This window comes from Oncorhynchus mykiss, chromosome 18 (assembly GCF_057628025.1).
Source record: "Oncorhynchus mykiss isolate SJ-2025 chromosome 18, ASM5762802v1, whole genome shotgun sequence".
Taxonomy (NCBI): domain Eukaryota; kingdom Metazoa; phylum Chordata; class Actinopteri; order Salmoniformes; family Salmonidae; genus Oncorhynchus; species Oncorhynchus mykiss.
This window is the reverse complement of record NC_143039.1, coordinates 65,398,468-65,422,818: the sequence shown is the minus strand read 5'-3', so window position 1 is coordinate 65,422,818 and position 24,351 is coordinate 65,398,468. Positions and strand designations below refer to the sequence as shown.

The 24,351-nt window shown below is 46.2% G+C and overlaps 1 protein-coding gene across 2 annotated transcripts; it reads right to left on the bottom strand.

The window, feature by feature from the left end:
* Window positions 1–6,076: 6,076 nt before the first annotated feature.
* Window positions 6,077–19,558, bottom strand: LOC110496589 (polypeptide N-acetylgalactosaminyltransferase 15). 2 transcript variants are annotated; one of them, XM_090209096.1, is made up of 10 exons: window positions 17,959–19,558; window positions 17,560–17,726; window positions 15,580–15,784; window positions 14,985–15,146; window positions 14,732–14,849; window positions 9,812–10,006; window positions 7,422–7,553; window positions 7,182–7,283; window positions 6,900–7,043; window positions 6,077–6,739 (listed from the first exon to the last, which is right to left on the bottom strand). In XM_090209096.1, the coding sequence occupies exons 1-10, from the start codon at window positions 18,486–18,488 to the stop codon at window positions 6,722–6,724; spliced, it is 1,773 nt and encodes a 590-aa protein (XP_090065222.1). In that variant the 5' UTR covers window positions 18,489–19,558; the 3' UTR covers window positions 6,077–6,721. The 2 variants fall into 2 exon arrangements, with proteins under 2 accessions (XP_090065222.1, XP_021428243.3); XM_021572568.3 differs by having other exon boundaries at window positions 6,077–6,725.
* Window positions 19,559–24,351: the final 4,793 nt, after the last annotated feature.

Below are 24,351 nucleotides of genomic sequence, written 5' to 3'. Positions count from 1 at the left end.
CATGACGACAGTCTGGTTCAGGCATGAAACACAACAAACAAGAATCCGACAAGGACAGGAACAAAAACAGAGAGAGATATAGGGACCTAATCAGAGGGAAAAAGGGAACAGGTGGGAAACGGGGTGACGAGGTGGTTAGGAGGAGACAAGGCACAGCTGGGGGAAAGAGGGGGAGAAAAGGTAACCTAACAACGACCAGCAGAGGGAGACAGGGTGAAGGGAAAGGACAGAGACAAGACACAACATGACAGTACATGACAGTACCCCCCCACTCACCGAGCGCCTCCTGGCGCACTCGAGGAGGAAACCTGGCGGCAACGGAGGAAATCCTCGATCAGCGCACGGTCCAGCACGTCCCGAGAGGGAACCCAACTCCTCTCCTCAGGACCGTACCCCTCCCAATCTACGAGGTACTGGTGACCACGGCCCCGAGGACGCATGTCCAAAATTCTACGGACCCTGTAGATGGGTGCGCCCTCGACAAGGATGGGGGGGGGGGGGGGAAGACGAGCGGGGGCGCGAAGGACGGGCTTGATGCAGGAGACATGGAAGACCGGGTGGACGCGACGAAGGTATCGCGGAAGAAGAAGTCGAACTGCGACAGGATTAATGACCCGAGAAATACGGAACGGACCAATGAACCGCGGGGTCAACTTGCGAGAAGCCGTCTTAAGGGGAAGGTTCTGAGTGGAGAGCCAAACTCTCTGACCGCGACAATATCTAGGACTCTTAGTTCTACGCTTATTAGCAGCCCTCACAGTCTGCGTCCTATAACGGCAAAGTGCAGACCTGACCCTCTTCCAGGTGCGCTCGCAACGTTGGACAAAAGCCTGAGCGGAGGGGACGCTGGACTCGGCGAACTGAGATGAGAACAGCGGAGGCTGGTACCCGAGGCTACTCTGAAAAGGAGATAGCCCGGTCGCAGACGAAGGAAGCGAGTTGTGGGCGTATTCTGCCCAGGGGAGCTGTTCTGACCAAGACGCAGGGTTGCGAAAAGAAAGACTGCGTAAGATGCGACCAATAGTCTGATTGGCCCGTTCTGCTTGACCGTTAGACTGGGGGTGAAAGCCGGAAGAGAGACTGACGGAAGCCCCAATCAAACGGCAAAACTCCCTCCAAAATTGAGACGTGAATTGCGGACCTCTGTCCGAAACGACGTCTGACGGAAGGCCATGAATTCTGAAAACATTCTCGATGATGATTTGTGCCGTCTCTTTAGCAGAAGGAAGCTTAGCAAGGGGAATGAAATGAGCCGCCTTAGAGAACCTATCGACAACCGTAAGAATAACAGTCTTCCCCGCTGACGAAGGCAGTCCGGTGACAAAATCTAAGGCGATGTGAGACCACGGTCGAGAGGGAATAGGAAGCGGCCTGAGACGGCCGGCAGGAGGAGAGTTACCGGACTTAGTCTGCGCGCAGACCGAACAAGCAGCCACGAAACGACGCGTGTCATGCTCCCGGGTGGGCCACCAAAAACGCTGGCGAATGGAAGCAAGCGTACCCCGAACGCCAGGGTGGCCGGCTAACTTGGCAGAGTGAGCCCACTGAAGAACGGCCAGACGAGTAGGAACGGGAACGAAAAGAAGGTTCCTAGGACAAGCGCGCGGCGACGGAGTGTGAGTGAGCGCTTGTTTTACCTGCCTCTCAATTCCCCAGACAGTCAACCCGACAACACGCCCCTCAGGGAGAATCCCCTCGGGGTCAGTGGAGGCTACTGAAGAACTGAAGAGACGAGACAAAGCATCAGGCTTGGTGTTCTTAGAGCCCGGACGATAAGAAATCACGAACTCGAAACGAGCGAAAAACAGCGCCCAACGCGCCTGACGCGCATTAAGTCGTTTGGCAGAACGGATGTACTCAAGGTTCCTATGGTCAGTCCAAACGACAAAAGGAACGGTCGCCCCCTCCAACCACTGTCGCCATTCGCCTAGGGCTAACCGGATGGCGAGCAGTTCGCGGTTACCCACATCATAGTTACGTTCCGACGGCGACAGGCGATGAGAAAAATACGCGCATGGGTGGACCTTGTCGTCAGAGAGGGAGCGCTGAGAAAGAATGGCTCCCACGCCCACCTCTGACGCGTCAACCTCGACAACGAACTGTCTAGAGACGTCAGGTGTAACAAGGATAGGAGCGGATGTAAAACGATTCTTGAGGAGATCAAAAGCTCCCTGGGCGGAAACGGACCACTTAAAGCACGTCTTGACAGAAGTAAGGGCTGTGAGAGGAGCTGCCACCTGACCGAAATTACGGATGAAACGACGATAGAAGTTCGCGAAGCCGAGAAAGCGCTGCAGCTCGACGCGTGACTTAGGGACGGGCCAATCAATGACAGCTTGGACTTTAGCGGGATCCATCTTAATGCCTTCAGCGGAAATAACAGAACCGAGAAATGTGACGGAGGAGGCATGAAAAGTGCACTTCTCAGCCTTCACAAAAAGACAATTCTCTAAAAGGCGCTGGAGGACACGTCGAACGTGCTGAACATGAATCTGGAGTGACGGTGAAAAAATCAGGATATCGTCAAGGTAAACGAAAACAAAGATGTTCAGCATGTCTCTCAGGACATCATTGACTAATGCCTGAAAGACAGCTGGAGCGTTAGCGAGGCCGAAAGGAAGAACCCGGTATTCAAAGTGCCCTAACGGAGTGTTAAACGCCGTCTTCCACTCGTCCCCCTCCCTGATGCGCACGAGATGGTAAGCGTTACGAAGGTCCAACTTAGTGAAAAACCTGGCTCCCTGCAGGATCTCGAAGGCTGAAGACATAAGAGGAAGCGGATAACGATTCTTCACTGTTATGTCATTCAGCCCTCGATAATCTATGCAGGGACGCAGAGACCCGTCCTTCTTCTTGACAAAAAAAAACCCCGCTCCGGCGGGAGAGGAGGAGGGGACTATGGTACCGGCGTCAAGAGCTACAGACAAATAATCTTCGAGAGCCTTACGTTCGGGAGCCGACAGAGAGTATAGTCTACCCCGGGGGGGGGGTGGTTCCCGGAAGGAGATCAATACTACAATCATACGACCGGTGTGGAGGAAGAGAGGTGGCCCTGGACCGACTGAACACCGTGCGCAGATCGTGATATTCCTCCGGCACCCCTGTCAAATCACCAGGTTCCTCCTGTGAAGAAGAGACAGAGGAAACAGGAGGGATAGCAGACATTAAACATTTCACATGACAAGAGACGTTCCAGGAGAGGATAGAATTACTAGACCAATTAATGGAAGGATTATGACAAACTAGCCAGGGATGGCCCAAAACAACAGGTGTAAAAGGTGAACGAAAAATTAAAAAAGAAATGGTTTCACTATGATTACCAGAAACAGTGAGGGTTAAAGGTAGCGTCTCACGCTGAATCCTGGGGAGAGGACTACCATCCAGGGCGAACAAGGCCGTGGGCTCCCTTAACTGTCTGAGAGGAATGTCATGTTCCCGAGCCCAGGTCTCGTCCATAAAACAGCCCTCCGCCCCAGAGTCTATTAAGGCACTGCAGGAAGCTGACGAACCGGTCCAGCGTAGATGGACCGACAAGGTAGTGCAGGATCTTGAAGGAGAGACAGGAGTAGTAGCGCTCACCAGTAGCCCTCCGCTTACTGACGAGCTCTGGCCTTTTACTGGACATGAAGTGACAAAATGACCAGCGGAACCGCAATAGAGACAGAGGCGGTTGGTGATTCTCCGTTCCCTCTCCTTAGTCGAGATGCGGATACCTCCCAGCTGCATGGGCTCAGCACCCGAGCCGGCAGAGGAAGATGGTAGTGATGCGGAGAGGGGGGCGACGGAGAGCGCGAGCTCCTTTCCACGAGCTCGGTGACGAAGATCAACCCGTCGCTCAATGCGAATAGCGAGTTCAATCAAGGAATCCACGCTGGAAGGAACCTCCCGGGAGAGAATCTCATCCTTTACCTCTGCGCGGAGACCCTCCAGAAGACGAGCAAGCAAGGCCGGCTCGTTCCAGCCACTGGAGACAGCAAGAGTGCGAAACTCAATAGAGTAGTCTGTTATGGATCGATTGCCTTGACATAGGGAAGACAGGGCCCTGGAAGCCTCCTCCCCAAAAACAGATCGATCAAAAACCCGTATCATCTCCTCCTTAAAGTCCTGATACTGGTTAGTACACTCAGCCCTTGCCTCCCAGATTGCCGTGCCCCACTCACGAGCCCGTCCAATAAGGAGAGATATGACGTAGGCGACACGAGCAGTGCTCCTGGAGTAAGTGTTGGGCTGGAGAGAAAACACAATATCACACTGGGTGAGGAACGAGCGGCATTCAGTGGGCTCCCCAGAGTAACACGGCGGGTTATTGATTCTGGGCTCCGGAGATTCGAAAGCCCTGGAAGTGGCTGGTGGATCGAGGCGGAGATGGTGAACCTGTTCTGTGAGGTTGGAGACTTGGGTGGCCAGGGTCTCAACGGCATGTCGAGCAGCAGACACTTCCTGCTCGTGTCTGCCTAGCATCGCTCCCTGGATCCCGACGGCTGAGTGGAGAGGATCCGAATTCGCTGGGTCCATTCTTGGTCGGATTCTTCTGTTACGGAGAGTGAATGAGGACCCAAAAGCGAATTAACTTAAACAGAGCTTCTTTAATTACCAAACATAGGTAGGCTCAGACGGACCGGCAGATTCCGACAGGACAAGACAAGGTTACAGCAAACATGACGACAGTCTGGTTCAGGCATGAAACACAACAAACAAGAATCCGACAAGGACAGGAACAAAAACAGAGAGAGATATAGGGACCTAATCAGAGGGAAAAAGGGAACAGGTGGGAAACGGGGTGACGAGGTGGTTAGGAGGAGACAAGGCACAGCTGGGGGAAAGAGGGGGAGAAAAGGTAACCTAACAACGACCAGCAGAGGGAGACAGGGTGAAGGGAAAGGACAGAGACAAGACACAACATGACAGTACATGACACTCTTCTCTGAAGTTCTTACCTTGTCCACACTGCACCATCTCCTTCATTGACTGTTACTTCCTGGACAACCACATCAAGACCAAACACCAGAAGCAGTACCTGGCCATGTTGAAAAGCCATGTCTCAAAGAGCAAAACAGTACACGCCCTCACAAACAGATGTTCCCACTGTTGCTGTATATTCCACACCCCATGACAGCTAGACATCCACACATGCCAGGCCCACCCCTCTGCCCTTCCTCAGAAACCTGCCCGTCCCCCCAGCGTTCCGGGGAAAGTCCACCTATACCTGCAGATTTTTGTACCTGGGCACCCTACTGAAGCACTGCAAGAATTTGCACAAAATGGCAGTTTTTGCACCAATGGACACATCGGTTTCTCCGACTGTGGGAAAAGCTTTGAGAATTGCTGGGGACTGGGGTAATACCGGTGTCATGAACCAGAGGGCTCTAAACCTAAGGACACTAAGCCTGTGGTCTGTCTGGGAGTCTGGGGAAATCATCAGTACTCCTATGAGTCTGGACATTCACATATTCATCCACACTGGAGAGAAGCCTTATAAATGCAAGGAGTGTGGCAAGTGCTTCTCAGAGAACAGCAGTTACCGTTGTCACTTGTTAATACACTCAGGACTCAAGCCGTTGAAATACCGGTACTACGGAAAGGCTTTCAAACAGAAGTCGCTCCACTGGACTCACCTGTCTGTTCACACTGGTGAGAGGAAGTTCTCCTGCTCCCAATGAGACAATCAGTAGGCAAGAAGGGCACATCTCACACTTCACCTCTCATACTTGGAAAAAAACATTATCTGACTTCCACAGGTGAGAAACCATACACCTGTAGTGAGTGTGGTAAAAGCTTCACTCAGTCTGGGGATCTGTCTCAACACAAGTTCCTCTGCACTGGGGAAAAGCCATTTGAATTCCTTGAATTCTCCAACCGGTTTAACCACTATGGTTCTCTGACCAGTCACATGAGGAGCCAAACTCATCTTGATATGTACAGAAGATGATTGTATGCTGACTCTCCTGGTAATAAAGGTGGCAATGCCTGTTCTATCAGTCTGCCATCTGAATTGTCGGAATTGTGTAGGCCTAGGTTACTTCTGAGCTTGGAGACGTTTATACATTGAAACATCCACACACCATACTATTGATACTTTTGTTAGATATTTTATTCAGGATGAAAAATCTTGATTGTTTGCACTTCTAAATTATTCTAAAGGATTCTGTCACCATTTAAGCCTACATTATAGGCTATTCGCTAACTAAATCTGGCAGTTTCATAATATAGAATATTCCTTTATGTGCAGCATTGTACAAAATCATACAGCTTATTTCCTCTGTGATTTATGGTTTGTTCACACCATAGAACTTGCACTAAATGTCCTTGAAACAGAAACCAAATCTAAATGCAGGCAAGATGCTGATTCCACAAGCCATTGCAAAGAATATACAGACATACAGTATAGCCACATCAGCATTACTATTGAATTTAGCCTTAGACCTCTTGCCCATAGAGACCCACTTATGATACTGGCTCCTTACAACATGTGCTTTTATTATGTGCCTTTAGGCAATGTACTGTAACTATACTTCAAGTCAGTCTCAGGCCCCTTTAGGGACAACTAGCTGTTCGAAGTGCCACTGTTGCCGGGGCTGATGGGCACAGGGGCGCAGGAACAGACCCTTCTGGGTAGCGTTGCCCCCTCTCTGGTGACCTCCTGTGTCCCTCTGCTGCTTATCCCCCTCCTCCTTCACAGCTTCCAGACATCTCTGGGTCTGCAAGTGAACCACCTGGCCACTCAGCTGAAGAAAAAAATCTATACATTATTAATTGTCTGTATTATTATTATATCTGTATCAAATTACAAACACCTAAATAAGTAACACTTCATACAGCTCTATTATTATTTTTTGCTTATTTATTTTATAAAAGTTTGCAGTTGTCATGTCATGCATGACCTTTGCCCCTTCACTGACCTTGATGACCCTCCACTGTGGTTTGTTGCGTGGTGGCTGATGGGCGGGGCACGGTGTTAGTACCACCCTCTCCCCTTGGGCGTGGAAACACAACCGTCCCGCTGGCCCCCAGCGCACCTCTCCCATGGAGTTCAGCTCACAGTGCTGAAGAGAGAACAGACAGGGGAGTAAAGCTTTAGTCTTCATCACTACATCAGCATCATCATGATCTTCTGATTTAGGATCTGCTCTCACTGTCTCCAAAATCATCATCACCATTGTCATCATCATTGTCATGGTTACCTGGTAGCCATTGCCACTGCATGGTGCTATGTCCATAGTGGCGCCCTGTGCACCCCTTCCTCCAGGGTAATCCGCACAATAGCCAGTGCCAACATTGTACAGCTTCAAACATACAGGCACAATATGTTATATGATACATTCATGTTCAACATACAGCACAAGAATAACACAATATATTAGTCAAAGTATAAGGATAATGATATAATAGCTATACAAGTGTGTGTGGGGGGTGAGTTCTACCTCCCCTGAGAGTGAAGGTCTGTCCTGGGGTATATAGAGGTCTGGGTAGACATTAGTCAGGAACCAGTGGAAGTTACGACAGCCCAGTCTCTTCTTCAGTCTGACTAGCTCTGTAATGTTAGGACTCTCAGACTGCACAGGGAACAGGACACACACATTCATTTGAGATCAATGCCAGAAGCAGACATGCGCAAACACACACACACACACACACACACTGATTGTACAAAACATTAGGAACACCTGCTCTTTCTATGACAGACTGACCAGGTACAGTGCCTTGCGAAAGTATTCGTCCCCCTTGAACTTTGCGACCTTTTGCCACATTTCAGGCTTCAAACATAAAGATATAAAACTGTATTTTTTTGTGAAGAATCAACAACAAGTGGGACACAATCATGAAGTGGAACGACATTTATTGGATATTACAAACTTTTTTAACAAATCAAAAACTGAAAAATTGGGCGTGCAAAATTATTCAGCCCCTTTACTTTCAGTGCAGCAAACTCTCTCCAGAAGTTCAGTGAGGATCTCTGAATGATCCAATGTTGACCTAAATGACTAATGATGATAAATACAATCCACCTGTGTGTAATCAAGTCTCCGTATAAATGCACCTGCACTGCGATAGTCTCAGAGGTCCGTCAAAAGCGCAGAGAGCATCATGAAGAACAAGGAACACACCAGGCAGGTCCGAGATACTGTTGTGAAGAAGTTTAAAGCCGGATTTGGATACAAAAAGATTTCCCAAGCTTTAAACATCCCAAGGAGCACTGTGCAAGCGATAATATTGAAATGGAAAGAGTATCAGACCACTGCAAATCTACCAAGACCTGGCCGTCCCTCTAAACTTTCAGCTCATACAAGGAGAAGACTGATCAGAGATGCAGCCAAGAGGCCCATGATCACTCTGGGTGAACTGCAGAGATCTACAGCTGAGGTGGGAGACTCTGTCCATAGGACAACAATCAGTCATATATTGCACAAATCTGGCCTTTATGGAAGAGTGGCAAGAAGAAAGCCATTTCTTAAAGATATCCATAAAAAGTGTTGTTTAAAGTTTGCCACAAGCCACCTGGGAGACACACCAAACATATGGAAGAAGGTGCTCTGGTCAGATGAAACCAAAATTGAACTTTTTTGGCAACAATGCAAAATGTTATGTTTGGCGTAAAAGCAACACAGCTGAACACACCATCCCCACTGTCAAACATGGTGGTGGCAGCATCATGGTTTGGGCCTGCTTTTCTTCAGCAGGGACAGGGAAGATGGTTAAAATTGATGGGAAGATGGATGGAGCCAAATACAGGACCATTCTGGAAGAAAACCTGATGGAGTCTGCAAAAGACCTGAGACATAGACTGAGCTTTGTCTTCCAACAAGACAATGATCCAAAACATAAAGCAAAATCTACAATGGAATGGTTCAAAAATAAACATATCCAGGTGTTAGAATGGCCAAGTCAAAGTCCAGACCTGAATCCAATCGAGAATCTGTGGAAAGAACTGAAAACTGCTGTTCACAAATGCTCTCCATCCAACCTCACTGAGCTCGAGCTGTTTTGCAAGGAGGAATGGGAAAAAATGTCAGTCTCTCGATGTGCAAAACTGATACATACCCCAAGCGACTTACAGTTGTAATCGCAGCAAAAGGTGGCGCTACAAAGTATTAACTTAAGGGGGCTGAATAATTTTGCACGCCCAATTTTTCAGTTTTTGATTTGTTAAAAAAGTTTGAAATATCCAATAAATGTCGTTCCACTTCATGATTGTGTCCCACTTGTTGTTGATTCTTCACAAAAAAATACAGTTTTATATCTTTATGTTTGAAGCCTGAAATGTGGCAAAAGGTCGCAAAGTTCAAGGGGGCCGAATACTTTCGCAAGGCACTGTAAATCCAGGTGAAAGCTATAATCCCTTATTGATGTCACCTGTTAAATCCACTTCAATCAGTGTAGATAAAGGGGAGGAAATAGGTTAAAGAAGGATTTTTAAGCCTTGAGACTTGGATGTGTGTGTGTCATTCAGAGAGTGAATAGGCAAGACAACATTTAAGTGTCTTTGAACAGGGTATGGTAGTAGGTTCCAGGTGCACCTGATCGGGTCAAGAACTGCAACGCTGATGGGTTTTTCACGCTCAACAGTTTCCCGTGTGTGTCAAGAATGGTCCACCACCCAAAGGACATCCAGACAGCTTGACACAACTATGGGAAGTATTGAAGTCAATATGAGCCAACATCCCTGTAGTCCATGCCCTGAGAGCAAAAGGGGGTGCAACTCAATATTAAGAAGGTGATCCTAATGATTTGCACACTCAGGACACATACACGCCTATAGATATAAATGCACGCACAAACACACACGTGCACACACCGCATACACACACCCTACCTGCCTGATGAAGTGCGCTAGTGTATCTCTCTTATAGTAGATCTTCCTGAAGGCATCCAGCCAGGTGTCAGCGATGCGTATCTTGTTCCTCTGGAGGATGTCCTGGTCAGGGAGGGTATAGGGCTGGTGATGGCGCCCAAGGTGAGCCACTCTGGAGCAGGGGACCACCTCCATGGAGCCCCCACACAACCACACCTGGACAAACAGACAGACAGAGACAGGGAGATGCCATCACCTTTTTTGTTGGAATATGACTTCACCAAGATGAGCAGCCCAATCTACAGAAACCTTGTAGAATCATCCGCACATCTAAGCTCCACAGACACAGACAGGTGTGTCTCCACTCAGACTCCATTACTTTCACTACATTGTCAAAGTGTCTTTCAAATGAAGATGTATGTTTGAATCGTTAATTGCTAGGATCACAAAAGCTTCACATTCACTGACACCTGTCTGCAAATACACACTATCAACCACTGCGATCCTATTCCTCTTAATTTCCCAAGGTCTCCGTTTGCTCATCATTCCAAACCAAACCAATTAAACATTCCATGATGGATATAAAAATTCCAGAACGGCACCCTATTCACTAGTGCACTACTTTTGACCAGGGCCCATATGTAACATGCTACATAATCCTGCTAGTGAGACATTCCATCATCAATCAGCCCTTTGCATTCCATATATAACCTCCCCCCTTTACACTGATGGACAGCTCCTTACACCCCCCACATAGAGAAGTCACATTTTAAAATTCCTAATTAGACACTTTAGGGCTCTATTTTTATTGTTTTTATTTAACCTTTTTTTAACTAGGCAAGTCAGTTAAGTACAAATTCTTATTTACAATGACGGCCTACCCCGGACGACGCTGGGCCAATTGTGCGCCACCCTATTCAATCCCCATTGCAGAAGTTCAGCTGTACAGCGTGATTGAAATTTAAAGGCAATGTTTCCCACAATAGTGGAGACTGTATTCTCGGTAAATGCTGCATATGTCGGCTCAATCGAAAATGACCTTATATTTCTATCGCGGGACCTGTAATGCTTCACTAAACATCCATTGAATTATTATACTTAGAATTGTAATTCAAATTTTCGCTGAGCACTATTTTTTTTCTCCATCACTCACAGCCAAAGATATTAACATTTTATATTCATCCAATGTCTGGCATGTTTTTGGATGGCGTGATGATGTCTTCACTGCATAGACCTGTTCTCCATGGGCACTGAGTGCTCGTGCGAATATGATGTTGGTCCGTATGCAACCCGGATATAGACGGTCCGTGAATCGGCAAATGTTAGTGGATTACGTTGACAACAACGGTTGAATATCTTGGACGAAGTCTCTAGTTCTATTTATACCTCTATGGTCATAACCATAACCAAGGTGGATTTTAAAAAATCCACCGTTCCAGAAACATGTCTCTCACCGTTGCCGCTTGCTATAGACCACGTTCTGTGCCCTGGACACCATATCTGAATTGATTGCCCCCCATCTATCTTCAGATCTCGTACTATTAGGTGACCTAATCTGGGACATGCTTAACACCCTGGCCATCCTACAATCTAAACTCGATATCTCCAATCTCACATAAATTATCAATGAACCTACCAGGTACAACCACAAATCCGTAAACACGGGCACACTCATAGATATCATCCTAACCAACCTGCCCTCCAAATACAACTCTGCTGACTTCAACCAGGATCTCAGCGATCACTGCCTCATTGCCTGCGTCCGTAATGGGTCTGCGGTCAAACGACCACCCCTCATCACTGTCATACGCTCCCTAAAACACTTCAGCGAGCAGGCCTTTCTAATCGACCAGGCCCGGGTATCCTGGAAGGATATTGACCTCGTTCCGTCAGTAGAGGATGCCTGGTTATTCTTTAAAAGTGCTTTCCTCACCATCATAAATAAGCATGCCCCATTCCAAAAAATGTACAACCAGGATCAGATATAGCCCTTGGTTCACTCCAGACCTGACTGCCCTTGACCAGCACAAAAACATCCTGTGCCGTACTGCATTAGCATCGAATAGCCCCCGCGATATGCAAGTTTTCAGGGAAGTTAGGAACCAACAGAAATTTGCATCCTGTAGCACAAACTCCAAAAAGTTCTGGGACACTGTAAAGTCCATGCAGAATAAGAGCACCTCCTCCCAGATACCCACAGCACTGAGGCTAGGAAACACTGTCACCACCGATAAATCCACGATAATTGAGAATTTCAATAAGCATTTTTCTACGGCTGGCCACCCCCCCACAGCAACTTGCCCAAGCCTCCCCATTTCTCCTTCACCAAAATCCAGATAGCTGATGTTCTGAAAGAGCTGCAAAATCTGGACCCGTACAAATCAGCGGGGCTAGACAATCTGGACCCTCTCTTTCTAAAATTAGCAGCCAAAATTGTTGCAACCCCTATTTCTAGCCTGTTGAACCTCTCTTTCCTATTGTCTGAGATCCCCAAAGATTGGAAACCTGCCGCGGTCAACCCCCTCTTCAAAGGGGGAGACACTCTAGAGCCAAACTGCTACAGACCTATATGTATCCTACCCTTCCTCTCTAAGGTCTTCGAAAGCCAAGTTAATAAACAGATCACCGACCATTCGAATCCCACCATACCTTCTCCACTATGCAATCTGGTTTCCGAGCTGGTCATGGGTGCATCTCAGCCACACTCAAGGTCCTAAACGATATCATAACCGCCATCGATAAGAGACAATAGTGCGCAGATGTATTCATTGACCTAGCCAAGGCTTTCGACTCTGTCAATCACCACATTCTTATCGGCAGACTCAACAGCCTTGGTTTCTCAAATGACTGCCTACCCTGGTTCACCAACTACTTCTCTGACAGAGTTCAGTGTGTCAAATCTGAGGGCCTATTGTCCTGACCTCTGGCAGTCTCTGTATACATCAATGATGTCGCTCTTGCTGCTGGTGAGTCTCTGATCCACCTCTACGCAGACAACAACATTCTGTATACTTCTGGACCTTCTTTGTACACTGTGTTAACTAACCTCCAAACGAGCTTCAATGCCATACAACTCTCCTTCCGTGGCCTCCAACTGCTCTTAAATGCAAGTAAAACTAAATGCATGCTATTCAACCGATCGCTGCCCGCACCTGCCCGCACGTCCAGCATCACTACTCTGGACGCTTCTGACTTAGAATATGTGGACAACTACAAATACCTAGGTGTCTGGTTAGACTGTAAACTCTCCTTCCATACTCACATTAAGCATCTCCAATCCAAAATTAAATCTAGAATCGGCTTCCAATTTCGCAACAAAGCCTCCTTCACTCATGCTGCCAAACATACCCTCGTAAAACTGACAGTGCCGTCCGTTTTGTCACCAAAGCCCCATATACTACCCACCACTGCAACCTGTAGGCTCTCGTTGGCTGGCGCTCACTTCATATTCTTCCCCAAACCCACTGGCTCCAGGTCATCTACAAGTCTCTGCTAGGTAAAGCCCCGCCTTATCTCAGCTCACTGGTCACCATAGCAGCACCAAACTGTAGCACGCGCTCCAGCAGGTATATTTCATTGGTCACCCCCAAAGCCTTTCTTTCCAGTTCTCTGCTGCCAATGACTGGAACGAATTGCACAAATCACTGAAGCTGGAGACTTATATCTCGCTCACGGCATAGTGTGTTACTGATGGTAGGCTTTGTTACTTTGGCCCCAGCTCTCTGTAGGTCATTCACTAGGTCCCCCCGTGTGTTCTGGGATTTTTGCTCACCGTTCTTATGATCATTTTGACCCCACGGGGTGAGATCTTGCGTGGAGCCCCAGATCGAGGGAGATTATCAGTGGTCTTGTATGTCTTCCAATTCCTAATAATTGCTCCCACAGTTGATTTCTTCAAACCAAGCTGCTTACCTATTGCAGATTCAGTCTTCCCAGCCTGGTGCAGGTCTACAATTTTGTTTCTGGTGTCCTTTGACAGCTCTTTGGTCTTGGCCATAGTGGATTTTGGAGTGTGACTATTTGAGGTTGTGGACAGGTGTCTTTTATACTGATAACAAGTTCAAACAGGTGCCATTAATACAGGTAACGAGTGGAGGACAGAGGAGCCTCTTAAAGAAGAAGTTACAGGTCTGTGAGAGCCAGAAATCTTGCTTGTTTTTTAGGTGACCAAATACTTATTTTCCACCATAATTTGCAAATAAATTCATTAAAAATCCTACAATGTGATTTTCTGGATTTTTTTTCTTCTCATTTTGTCTGTCATAGTTGAAGTGTACCTATGATGAAAATTACAGGCCTCTCTTATCTTTTTAAGTGGGAGAACTTACACAATTGGTGGCTGACTAAATACTTTTTTGTCCCACAGTATGTACATGAATGTATAGTTAAATTGACTATTCATATATGATAAACAGAGAGTAGCAGCAGAGTAAAAAGAGGGGTTGGGGGGGCACACAATGCAAATAGTCCAGGTAGCCTTGGATTACCTGTTCAGGAGTCTTATGGATTGGGGGTAAAAACTGTTGAAGCCTTTTTGTCCTAGACTTGGCACTCCGGTAACGCTTGCCATGCAGTAGTAGAGAGAACAGTCTATGACTGGGGTGGCTGGGGTCTTTGACAATTTTTAGGGCCTTCCTCTGACACCACCTGGTGTAGAGGTCCTTTTTCTATTGTGTTATTGACTGTATGTTTGTTTATTTCATGTGTAACTCTGTGTTGTTGTTTGTGTCACACTGCTTTGCTTTATCTTGGCCAGGTCGCAGTTGTAAATGAGAACTTGTTCTCAACTAGCCTACCTGGTTAAATAAAGGTGTTCTCAACTAGCCTACCTGGTTAAATAAAGGTGTTCTCAACTAGCCTACCTGGTTAAATAAAGGTGTTCTCAACTAGCCTACCTGGTTAAATAAAGGTGAAATTAAATAAATAACCTCCCATCTTTACCCTGATGGACAACTCCATCTGCTCCGCCCCCCAGAACAGCATGCCTGGATCATAACCTCCCACGCTCTGGAAGAAGTGTCTGTCAATTGCTAAGACCACGCCCACCAACGCTGGACTCCTATAGGACAATGAAAGGAGAGGAAATATCAAAAGATTAGACAGGGATAGGTACTACTAGGGGTCGATTTTGAGCTGGACATGTCTGTAATCTCTGTATTTGACTGTAGTATTCCAGAGGTCAGGCTATATTTACTGGACAGGCTCCACTGGTGAATCCTGGTTTTCCTGTTGGGACAGAGTTTCCCAGTTGAAGTCCAGTCTCCAGTCAAACACTCCCCTGTGTGGCCACTGGGTGGCGTTGTACTGGAACGTCTGCCAGTCTATCACGTCTATGATGGGGGACACCACTCTGGTCCTGGAGATGGGAGGAGATAGACACTAGGCACAGAGGAAACTCATATAACTTCTAGAACTAGATCAGAAACATTTTCTCACAATGAAGATTAAAAACCTAAGATTTTATTACATGGGTGTAAATCTGCAGACAGATTATTGGTCGATGATAACCTATAATTTCATAAAACATCACAGAAGAAGAGCAGGGATTCAGGAAGGGAATTAAGAGGTTTGAGGGAGAGAGAGATGGAGTAGTGCCAGGCAGCATTATAAGGACCCTGTTTAATCAACTGGTCTAAATGGCTGCTACCCTGCTGGATACAGCTCAGCAAGTAAGCTACCATGGTCCGGAGGCAATTAAGAATTAGATATAATACACAGAGACAGATTCACACAAACACAGACATACATTGTGCCATTTTGTGTGTGTGTGTGTGTGTTTATGTGTGTACCTGTCCTGTGCCACTCGCTCCAAAAGTGGTTCCAACCAGCCCCTGTGGCACTCGCAGTGTGAGTCCATGAAGACCAGTACCTCCCCCACAGCTCTGGCTGCACCCAGAGAGCGACACCCTGCCACGCCCAGACGCCACGTGCTGCGGACTAGACGCACCCCTTCCAGCAGCAACACATACTCACTCAGCACACTCTTCAGGTGACCTACAGATAGGGGAGGCAGGGTCAGGTGACCTACATATAGGGGAGGCACAGTCAGGTGACCTACAGATAGGGGAGGCACGGTCAGGTGACCTACAGATAGGTGAGGTAGGGTCAGGTGACCTACAGATAGGTGAGACAGGGTCAGGGTCAGACACACACAGTACCAGTCAAAAGTTTGGACACACCTACTCATTCCAGGGTCTTTCTTTATTCTTACTATTATCTACATTGTAGAATAATAGCGAAGACATCAAAACTATGAAATAACACATATGGAATCATGTAGTAACCAAAAAGGTGTTAAACAAATCAAAACAATATTTCTGTAACCTTCTTTATACTTCAAAGTAGCCATTTTCCTGTTGAAAAACAAATGATAGTCCCACTAACGCAAACCAGATGGGATGGTGTATTGCTGCAAAATGCTGTGGTAGCCATTCTGGTTAATTAAGTGTGCCTTGAATTCTAAATAAATCACTGACAGTGTCACCAGCAAAGCACCCCCACACCATCACACCTCCTCCTCCATGCTTCATGGTGGGAACCACACATGCAGAAATCATCCGCTCACCTACTCTGCGTCTCACAAAGACACGGCAGTTGGAACCAAAAATCTCAAATTTGGACTCATCAAACCAAAGGACAGATTTCCACCGGTCTAATGTCTATTGCTCGTGTTTCTTGGCCCAAGCAAGTCTCTTCTTCTTATTGGTGTCCTTTAGTAGTGGTTTCTTTGCAACAATTCGACCATGAAGGCCTGATTCACGCAGTCTCCTCTGAACAGTTGATTTTGAGATGTGTCTGTTGAACTCTGTGAAGCATTTATTTGGGCTGCAATTTCTGAGGTTGGTAACTCTAATGAACTTATCCTCTGCAGCAGAGGTAATTCTGGATCTTCCTTTCCTGTGACGGTCCTCATGAGAGCCAGTTTCATCATAGAGCTTGATGTTTTTTGTGACTGCACTTCTTGACATTTTTTTTCTTGACATTTTCCAGATTGAATGACCTTCATGTCTTAAAGTAATGATAGACTGTTGTTTCTCTTTGCTTATTTGAGCTGTTCTTGCCATAATATGGACTTGGTCTTTTACCAAATAGGGCTATCTTCTGTATACTACCCCTAACTTGTCACAACACAACTGATTGGCTCAAATACATTAAGGAAAGAAATTTCACAAATTAACATTTAACAAGGCACGTGTTAATTGAAATGCATTCCAGGTGACTGAAGCTGGTTGAGAGAATGCCAAGAGTGTGCAAAGCTGTCAACAAGGAAAAGGGTGGCTACTTTGAAGAATCTCAAATATAAAATATATTTGGATTTGTTTAACACTTTTTTGGTTACTACATGATTCCATATGTGTTTTTTCATAGTTTTGATGTCTTCACTATTATTCTACAATGTAGAAAATAGTAAATATAAAGAAAAACCTTTGAATGAGTAGTGGTGTCCAAACTTTTGACTGGTACTGTATGTCCGATTCCAAATGAACCCCAGGGATGGATGTGTACAGTAATAACATGGGCATAGCACAACTCGGGTTATAGGTGGAAGTTTGGTCATATTACTAAGACCTATCCTTTCAGACAAGTGCAAACGGGTTTGGGACACTTGGGGGCTAGGGGTCTATTCAGAATCTGCACTATAAAATAGTTGAATATGGTGGGAATAGAGTGAACAAGTTTCGTCTGATATGCAGTGATGTTGTGGTGGTACTTTAGACTAATTAGATACAACTCGTGCCAATTGTTTGAGTACTGTCTTCTACACGCACCATGCTGACTGAGGTCGTCCACGAGCAGGACCTCGCGCAGGTACTCCTTGGGCGCTGTGTCGAGCACGCTGTGCACGGTGCGGAGGAGCGTGGACCAAGCCTCGTCATGGAAACATATCACCACGCTCGCGGACGGCAGCGACTCACTGTAACGCTCAACGAGGCACCTGTCAAAGCATTCCCATTGATTGACAGGGGTATAGACGCACGAGTAATTACGCACGAACCCATTAGCTTTACTAAACAATATACCATATTTTGTAGTTAGTGAGATCTTGAAATTAGACTACATATTTGTCATTGATAGCTCTTGTCGAGTCTATGTAGTTATTTTGGATACGTTGTTGAAGAGCCCTTTTTTGGCATGGTGCGCTCCTTGGGAACATGCAGGACACTTACGAAGGATGGCGAGCCTCGGGCAATCTGCGATGCAGTGAGATCCGTTCGCTCACCAGCTCGTTGAAGCCGTATTTCTGCAGAGCAGACTTCTCCATGTCCCTTTCTAGCCCCTCCAGCTTCAGCCGCACCGGTCTCCCCATATCCCCGTGCGTCGGTAGCACCGGGACCGCTGATTCCTTCTTGGCGCTCGATATAACCATCCGGTAACTCCCCTTCCTCGGCGGCGGAGCTGGGTTCCTCACCTGGGTTGAGGGCACGAAGAGAAGCTGGTCCTCCTGCAGGGAGCTCAGCGGCGCGAGACCGAGATTATGCTCCTGTTTGAGACGGTCCCAGGAATCCACGATCACCTCCAGGTCCGGTGGACCAGAGAGCCGCTGGAAGGGACGGCGGGGCGAGTTGGGCGGTGTCTGGGTCTGATCCCGAAAGACCAGGTCCATGAAGGCCAGCGTGGCCACGGATAGAGCGAGGATAAGTAACCAGAGACAGAGCATCACCCGCCGGCATGGTCTGGGTCTGCTCCAAAGCCGCATGGTGAGCGGGAGAGATAGAGAGGAGAGGGACGGTCTCACATAGAGAAGTCAGCGCTGAATCTTATTTCCCTCATCAAATTTGACTGGGGACAACATGGTCAGATGCTGCACCTTTTGGCTACAACTTTTTAACCATAACGTTTTAGGCTTGCAATGGTTAGTCCGTAATCATGACCAAATGGAATTACGCATAGATGTTGTTCTTTAGTTTTTGTCCATAATTTTTCCACGGTGTCCTTCCAAAGAACTGCAGCTCTGAACACGTTAGCGCTTCGTTTCACCTCCGACAAATGTGGTTTCCAGTTATGTCCCTTGTTCCGTGATACTCATTGCTGTTGGAGTGAAGCGCGTAAAATATGTCCTTCCACCGCGCCCCTGTGGTCCTAATGCGAGATTTAACCCCTGCAAGAATAGCGGATTTGAAGGCCACACCTGTTCAAACTCCTTGCTTGCTCTATCACCGTAATGACTAACTGACAATAACAGTTTAGGAAATCAATATCCAGGCCTATAGCCCTATAAGTGAATAGAAAATATAGGCAAAGAACAAAAACACATTAAATCATTCAAATATGGCTAAAATTCTATATATCTGTCATAAGAAAATATTTTGCCATCATTATATCTGATGTCAACTTCTAAAAGAAGGGGCAACATAAACGGAGAACAGACTGTCATCAACATAGGCCTCGATTCAATCCTTAGTTCTGATGACCTGAGCTACAGCGTGATAGAAATGTCAAGTATTCCCGCGTTCGGGGACGATATTCATAGTATAACGCTGTATATGTCTGCTATATCGCGCTACGGAGCTGTTTTCCAGCGCTACGGAGCTGATTTCCAGCGTTACGGAGCTGATTTCCAGCGCTACGGATTGAATCGAGCCCATAGTTTATTTGTGTATGCGAGTACTGCGCCCCTCCTCGCTGCGAGCTCGAGGCAGCATCACTCCCCGGTCAGACATCAGATTTATTCCCCGGGCCAGCTGGCCAACGGCCTCGCGGTCCCATGACTGGCTGTTTGACTGTGATGCCAGCGGCTGCAGACTCGATCTCTCCAGTTTTCACATTGATTCTTGGCAGCCACTGTGGCTGTTTTCTTCCCCGCTGTTGGAAACTGGGTGCTTGGCTCCACACCGCCCAAAGTCTCCTCTTCCCTCCCTTTGTAGACTTTTAGTTTCATCATATTTTATATAAGAACCATGCAGCCTACTGTAATGCTACAGTATGAAGGTGCATTTGGAGAAGTGTTGAAATGGGCCACAGTGTGCTGATATCAGGACAACAATAGAAAAGGGTCTACATAGTCATGTCTGTCTCTATCTTGACTCTCTGTGTGTGTCACTACTTACAGTGCCTTGCGAAAGTATTCGGCCCCCTTGAACTTTGCGACCTTTTGCCACATTTCAGGCTTAAAACATAAAGATATAAAACTGTATTTTTTTTGTGAAGAATCAACAACAAGTGGGACACAATCATGAAGTGGAACGACATTTATTGGATATTTCAAACTTTGTTAACAAATCAAAAACTGAAAAATTGGGCGTGCAAAATTATTCAGCCCCTTTACTTTCAGTGCAGCAAACTTTCTCCAGAAGTTCAGTGAGGATCTCTGAATGATCCAATGTTGACCTAAATGACTAATGATGATAAATACAATCCACCTGTGTGTAATCAAGTCTCCGTATAAATGCACCTGCACTGTGATAGTCTCAGAGGTCCGTTAAAAGCGCAGAGAGCATCATGAAGAACAAGGAACACACCAGGCAGGTCCGAGATACTGTTGTGAAGAAGTTTAAAGCCGGATTTGGATACAAAAATATTTCCCAAGCTTTAAACATCCCAAGGAGCACTGTGCAAGCGATGATATTGAAATGGAAGGAGTATCAGACCACTGCAAATCTACCAAGACCTGGCCGTCCCTCTAAACTTTCAGCTCATACAAGGAGAAGACTGATCAGAGATGCAGCCGAGAGGCCCATGATCACTCTGGATGAACTGCAGAGATCTACAGCTGAGGTGGGAGACTCTGTCCATAGGACAACAATCAGTCGTATATTGCACAAATCTGGCCTTTATGGAAGAGTGGCAACACCATCCCCACTGTCAAACATGGTGGTGGCAGCATCATGGTTTGGGCCTGCTTCTCTTCAGCAGGGACAGGGAAGATGGTTAAAATTGATGGGAAGATGGATGGAGCCAAATACAGGACCATTCTGGAAGAAAACCTGATGGCGTCAGCAAAAGACCTGAGACTGGGACGGAGATTTGTCTTCCAACAAGACAATGATCCAAAACATAAAGCAAAATCTACAATGGAATGTTTCAAAAATAAACATATCCAGGTGTTAGAATGGCCAAGTAAAAGTCCAGACCTGAATCCAATCGAGAATCTGTGGAAAGAACTGAAAACTGCTGTTCACAAATGCTCTCCATCCAACCTCACTGAGCTCGAGCTGTTTTGCAAGGAGGAATGGGAAAAAATTTCAGTCTCTCGATGTGCAAAACTGCTAGAGACATACCCCAAGCGACTTACAGCTGTAATCGCAGAAAAAGGTGGCGCTACAAAGTATTAACTTAAGGGGGCTGAATAATTTTGCACGCCCAATTTTTTAGTTTTTGATTTGTTAAAAAAGTTTGAAATATCCAATAAATGTCGTTCCACTTCATGATTGTGTCCCACTTGTTGTTGATTCTTCACAAAAAAAATACAGTTTTATATCTTTATGTTTGAAGCCTGAAATGTGGCAAAAGGTCGCAAAGTTCAAGGGGGCCGAATACTTTCGCAAGGCACTGTATGTCATCTCTCTGTCTTGGAATGCCTGTCTGTTAGTGTTGGGTAGTATTGACAGAGTTAGTTCTGTCTTGGCATGCCTGTCTGTTACTGTTGGGCAGTGTTGACAGAATTAGTTCGGTCTTTTCATGTGTCTGCAGGTGTTGGGTACTGTTGGCAGTTAGTTCAGTCTTTAGCATTAGTTTTCTCTGTAATTACATTGGGTGGTAGGATCTGTGTGTCCCCCTCAGGATGAAAGCACTGTGTCCACCTCTAAAGGCTCCCCCTGGTCAGGATGACAGGGCAGAGACATCAGTCTCCCTGAGGCCCCTGGGTAATGATGGAGTCCACAGGGCTCTGGTGGCTCAATGGTGAAGTCTTCCCTAGGATCAGCTTTCCCTCCCCAAATCCTAACATGAACCATTACTGGGAATAATGAAAAACCCACCCAAGATCAGCATCTAAGAGAAACGTCACCCTACACCTGATTACACAGGAGGACATACCTGGAGAGAGAGAAGCAGAGAAAGAGATAGGATGAAAAGGAAAGAGAGGGAAGGGAGAGAAGGGGAGAGAGGTGAAGAGAGCGTAGAGTAAGGGAGAGAGAAAGACAGACTAAGTGACAAAGAGGGGGCGAGAGGTAAGAGGATCTACCAGGAAAATGAAAGAGGAGAATGTGAGAAAGAGAGACCTTTCAGTCAACTGTTAAAGATCAGGACAGAAGTTGTACAGAATGTACAGCATGTATTTAGTCCCTCCCCCTACTGCCAATTGACATGGCACAGAACAGGTTGTTGACCCCTTGACCTTTAGTTGATCTAATAGGATCTAAATGGAACTCACAAGTCATTCACCCAATTAAAGAACCTTACATTTCCATCTGCACACAGAAGAACATTTCCATATGATCCACCCTCCTGCCAAAAGAGAAACATCTAAATTCCCAGACCACCACACAAACAGACATACAAGGATGTAGACTCTGCACACTCAAACGCGCGCTAGCGCACACACACAGAGAGCTCGACCCACGCATCCTCCTCAGGAATGTTCCTGCATTCCTTCCCCCTCTAGAAGCCATGCAGTGCTGTAAGTAGGAAGAGGGCAAGTGCTTGTAACCAACAGCCCCTAACACACATACGTGAACTCATGCACAAATAAAAATCTAATAAAAATCTAACTTTATTTGTCACATGCGCCAGAATACAACAAGTGTAGACCTAACCGTGAAATGCTTACTTACAAGCCCTTAACCAACAGTGTAGACCTTACCATGAAATACTTACTTACAAGCCCTTAACCAACAGTGTAGACCTTACCATGAAATACTTACTTACAAGCCCTTAACCAACAGTGTAGACCTTACCATGAAATGCTTACTTACAAGCCCTTAACCAACAGTGCAGTTCAAGAAGAGTTAAGAAAATATTTACCAAATAAACTAAAGTAAAAAATAAAAAGTAACACAATAACATAACAGTAACAAGATAATATATAGGGGGTACCGTTACCGAGTCAGTGTGCAGGGGTACAGGTTAGTTGAGGTAATTTGTACATGTAGGTAGGGGTGAAGTGACTATGCATAGATAATAAACAGCGAGTAGCAGCATTGTACAATACAAATGGGTGGGGGGTCGTGGCGGGGTCATTATAACAGTCCCGTGGCCATTTGATTAATTGTTCAGCAGTCTTATGGCTTGGGGGTAGAAGCTGTTAAGGAGCCTTTTGGTCCTAGACTTGGCGCTCCGGTACCGCTTGCTATGCGATAGCAGAGGAAACAGTGCATGACCTGGGTGACTGGAGTCTCTGACAATTGTATGGGCTTTTCTCTGACACCGCCTATTATATAGGTCCTGGATTGCAGGAAGCTTGGTCCGAGTGATGTACTGGGCCGTACGCACTGCCCTCTGTAGTGCCTTATGGTCAGATGCCAAGCAGTTGCCATACCAGGTGGTGATGCAACCAGTCAGGATGATCTCAATGGTGCAGCTGTAGAAGTTTTTACACCATACACACTTAAACATGTACACACACACACACACACCGAAAACACACTCACGGTCCAGGGTCATGACATGGCTAGACACACTCCCTTCCCCACTACACCCAACAAGGGTGTGACCTGTTCTTCTCAACTCTGGGTACTCTGTGTACTCTTCACAGTAATCAATGTTAGTATCTTCTGTTTGTACAGATGTGATTAATGGTGTTGGTTTTGGGGGATATTCAGGGTACCATGCCTGGATTGCTGGTCTGAAAACATTCCTTTTGTTTTTGCAGTCAGTGACGTGTAGAGTCTGGACTCTTGTTATGTCTGGATTGACTGGGGCTCACTGAGACGGAATAGTGATGCACTCTGCTGGAGGTTTAGAAGTACTGCACTTCAGTCTTGCTCTCCGCTTTCAATTTCAATTTAAGGGGCTTTATTGGCATGGGAAACATATGTTTACGTTGCCACGGCAAGTTAAATAGATAATAAACAAAAGTGAACGGTAAACATTACACTCACAATTTTCCAAAAGAATAAAGATATTTCAAATGTCATTACGTCTATATACAGTGTTGTAACGATGAGCAAATAGTTAAAGTACAAAAGGGAAAATAAACATAAATGTGGATTGTATTTACAATGGTGTTTGTTGGTTGCCCTTTTCTTATAGTAACAGGTCACACATTTTGCTGCTGTGATGGAAAAATATGGTATTTCACCCAACAGACATGGGAGTTTATCAAAATTGGATTTGTTTTTTAACTCTTTGTGGGTCTGTGTAATCTCAGGTCAATATGTGTCTCTAATATGGTCATACATTTGGCCGGAGGTTGGGAAGTGCAGCTCAATTTCCACCTCATTTTGTGGGCAGTATGCACATAGCCTGTCTTCTCTTGAGAGCCAGCTCTGCCTACTGTGGCCTTTCTCAATAGCAAGACTATTCTCACTGAGTCTGTACATAGTCAAAGCTTTCCTTAAATTTGGGTCAGTCACAGTGGGTCAGTCACAATATGTCAAGTAATTATCTTTTTGTTTTCTCGTGATTTGGTTGGGTCTAATTGTGTTGCTGTCCTGGGGCTGTGTTTGTGAACAGAGCACCAG